The sequence below is a fragment of the Corvus brachyrhynchos genome, unplaced genomic scaffold (genome assembly GCF_000691975.1).
Source record: "Corvus brachyrhynchos isolate BGI_N302 unplaced genomic scaffold, ASM69197v1 scaffold150, whole genome shotgun sequence".
NCBI lineage: Eukaryota > Metazoa > Chordata > Aves > Passeriformes > Corvidae > Corvus > Corvus brachyrhynchos.
The window spans coordinates 2989940-2990498 of NW_008236162.1; the positions used below are offsets into that span (position 1 = coordinate 2989940).

A 559-nucleotide genomic window follows, 5' to 3' on the forward strand; every position below is an offset into this window, starting at 1 on the left:
CGCAGCGGAGGTTTGGGGGGGCTGGGGCAGCAGGACAGCACCTGCCCAGGTGTCCGTGCTGGGGAAACACGGCAGCGCCTCGGGAGCCTCGCAGGGAACAGCCTCGGCCTCCCCGTGGTTACTGATTAATTCTAATCTCTAATATTTGCTGTTTTCTTTGGCAGTCAGCAAACCCTGGGGCCTTTTTCTTTATTTCTAATCCCAAATTGCTCCAAATTCTGGAGGCACAGCGCTCCGCTGCTGCAAACAGGCCGTGGGCTTGTTCTCTCTTTGTCTGCTGCGACGTCCTGTGCAGCCTCAGGAAGCTGCCGGGAGAGGAATCTGTGGGGATTTCATCCTCAAGTAAGAGTAACAAACCGATTATGCTAAGGGCTCCTCCATCAGAGAGGTTTTGTGTCCCCATCTCCTCCTTGGGTGTTTAATTTTGGCAGTTTGGCCCCGAGAGAAGTGGCCGCGGTTCCAGGTGATGGCACCTGGCACAGGGTCAGTGTGGGGAATTCCAGCTGCCTCTGGTGCCCCTGAGCCGGGGCTTGGGGTGATTTTTTTCCACACACTGCAG

At 56.2% G+C, this 559-nt stretch overlaps 1 protein-coding gene across 1 annotated transcript in view; it reads left to right on the forward strand.

The window, feature by feature from the left end:
• Nucleotides 1-125: 125 nt before the first annotated feature.
• The window catches only part of EIF4EBP1 (eukaryotic translation initiation factor 4E binding protein 1), a gene marked incomplete at its 5' end in the record, with an annotated part of 4596 nt that continues 4162 nt past the window's right edge, over nucleotides 126-559 (forward strand). The window contains one exon of the mRNA XM_017732584.1: nucleotides 126-342. Coding sequence (XP_017588073.1) covers nucleotides 126-342 — 217 coding nt within the window. The remainder of the gene's footprint in view (nucleotides 343-559) is intronic.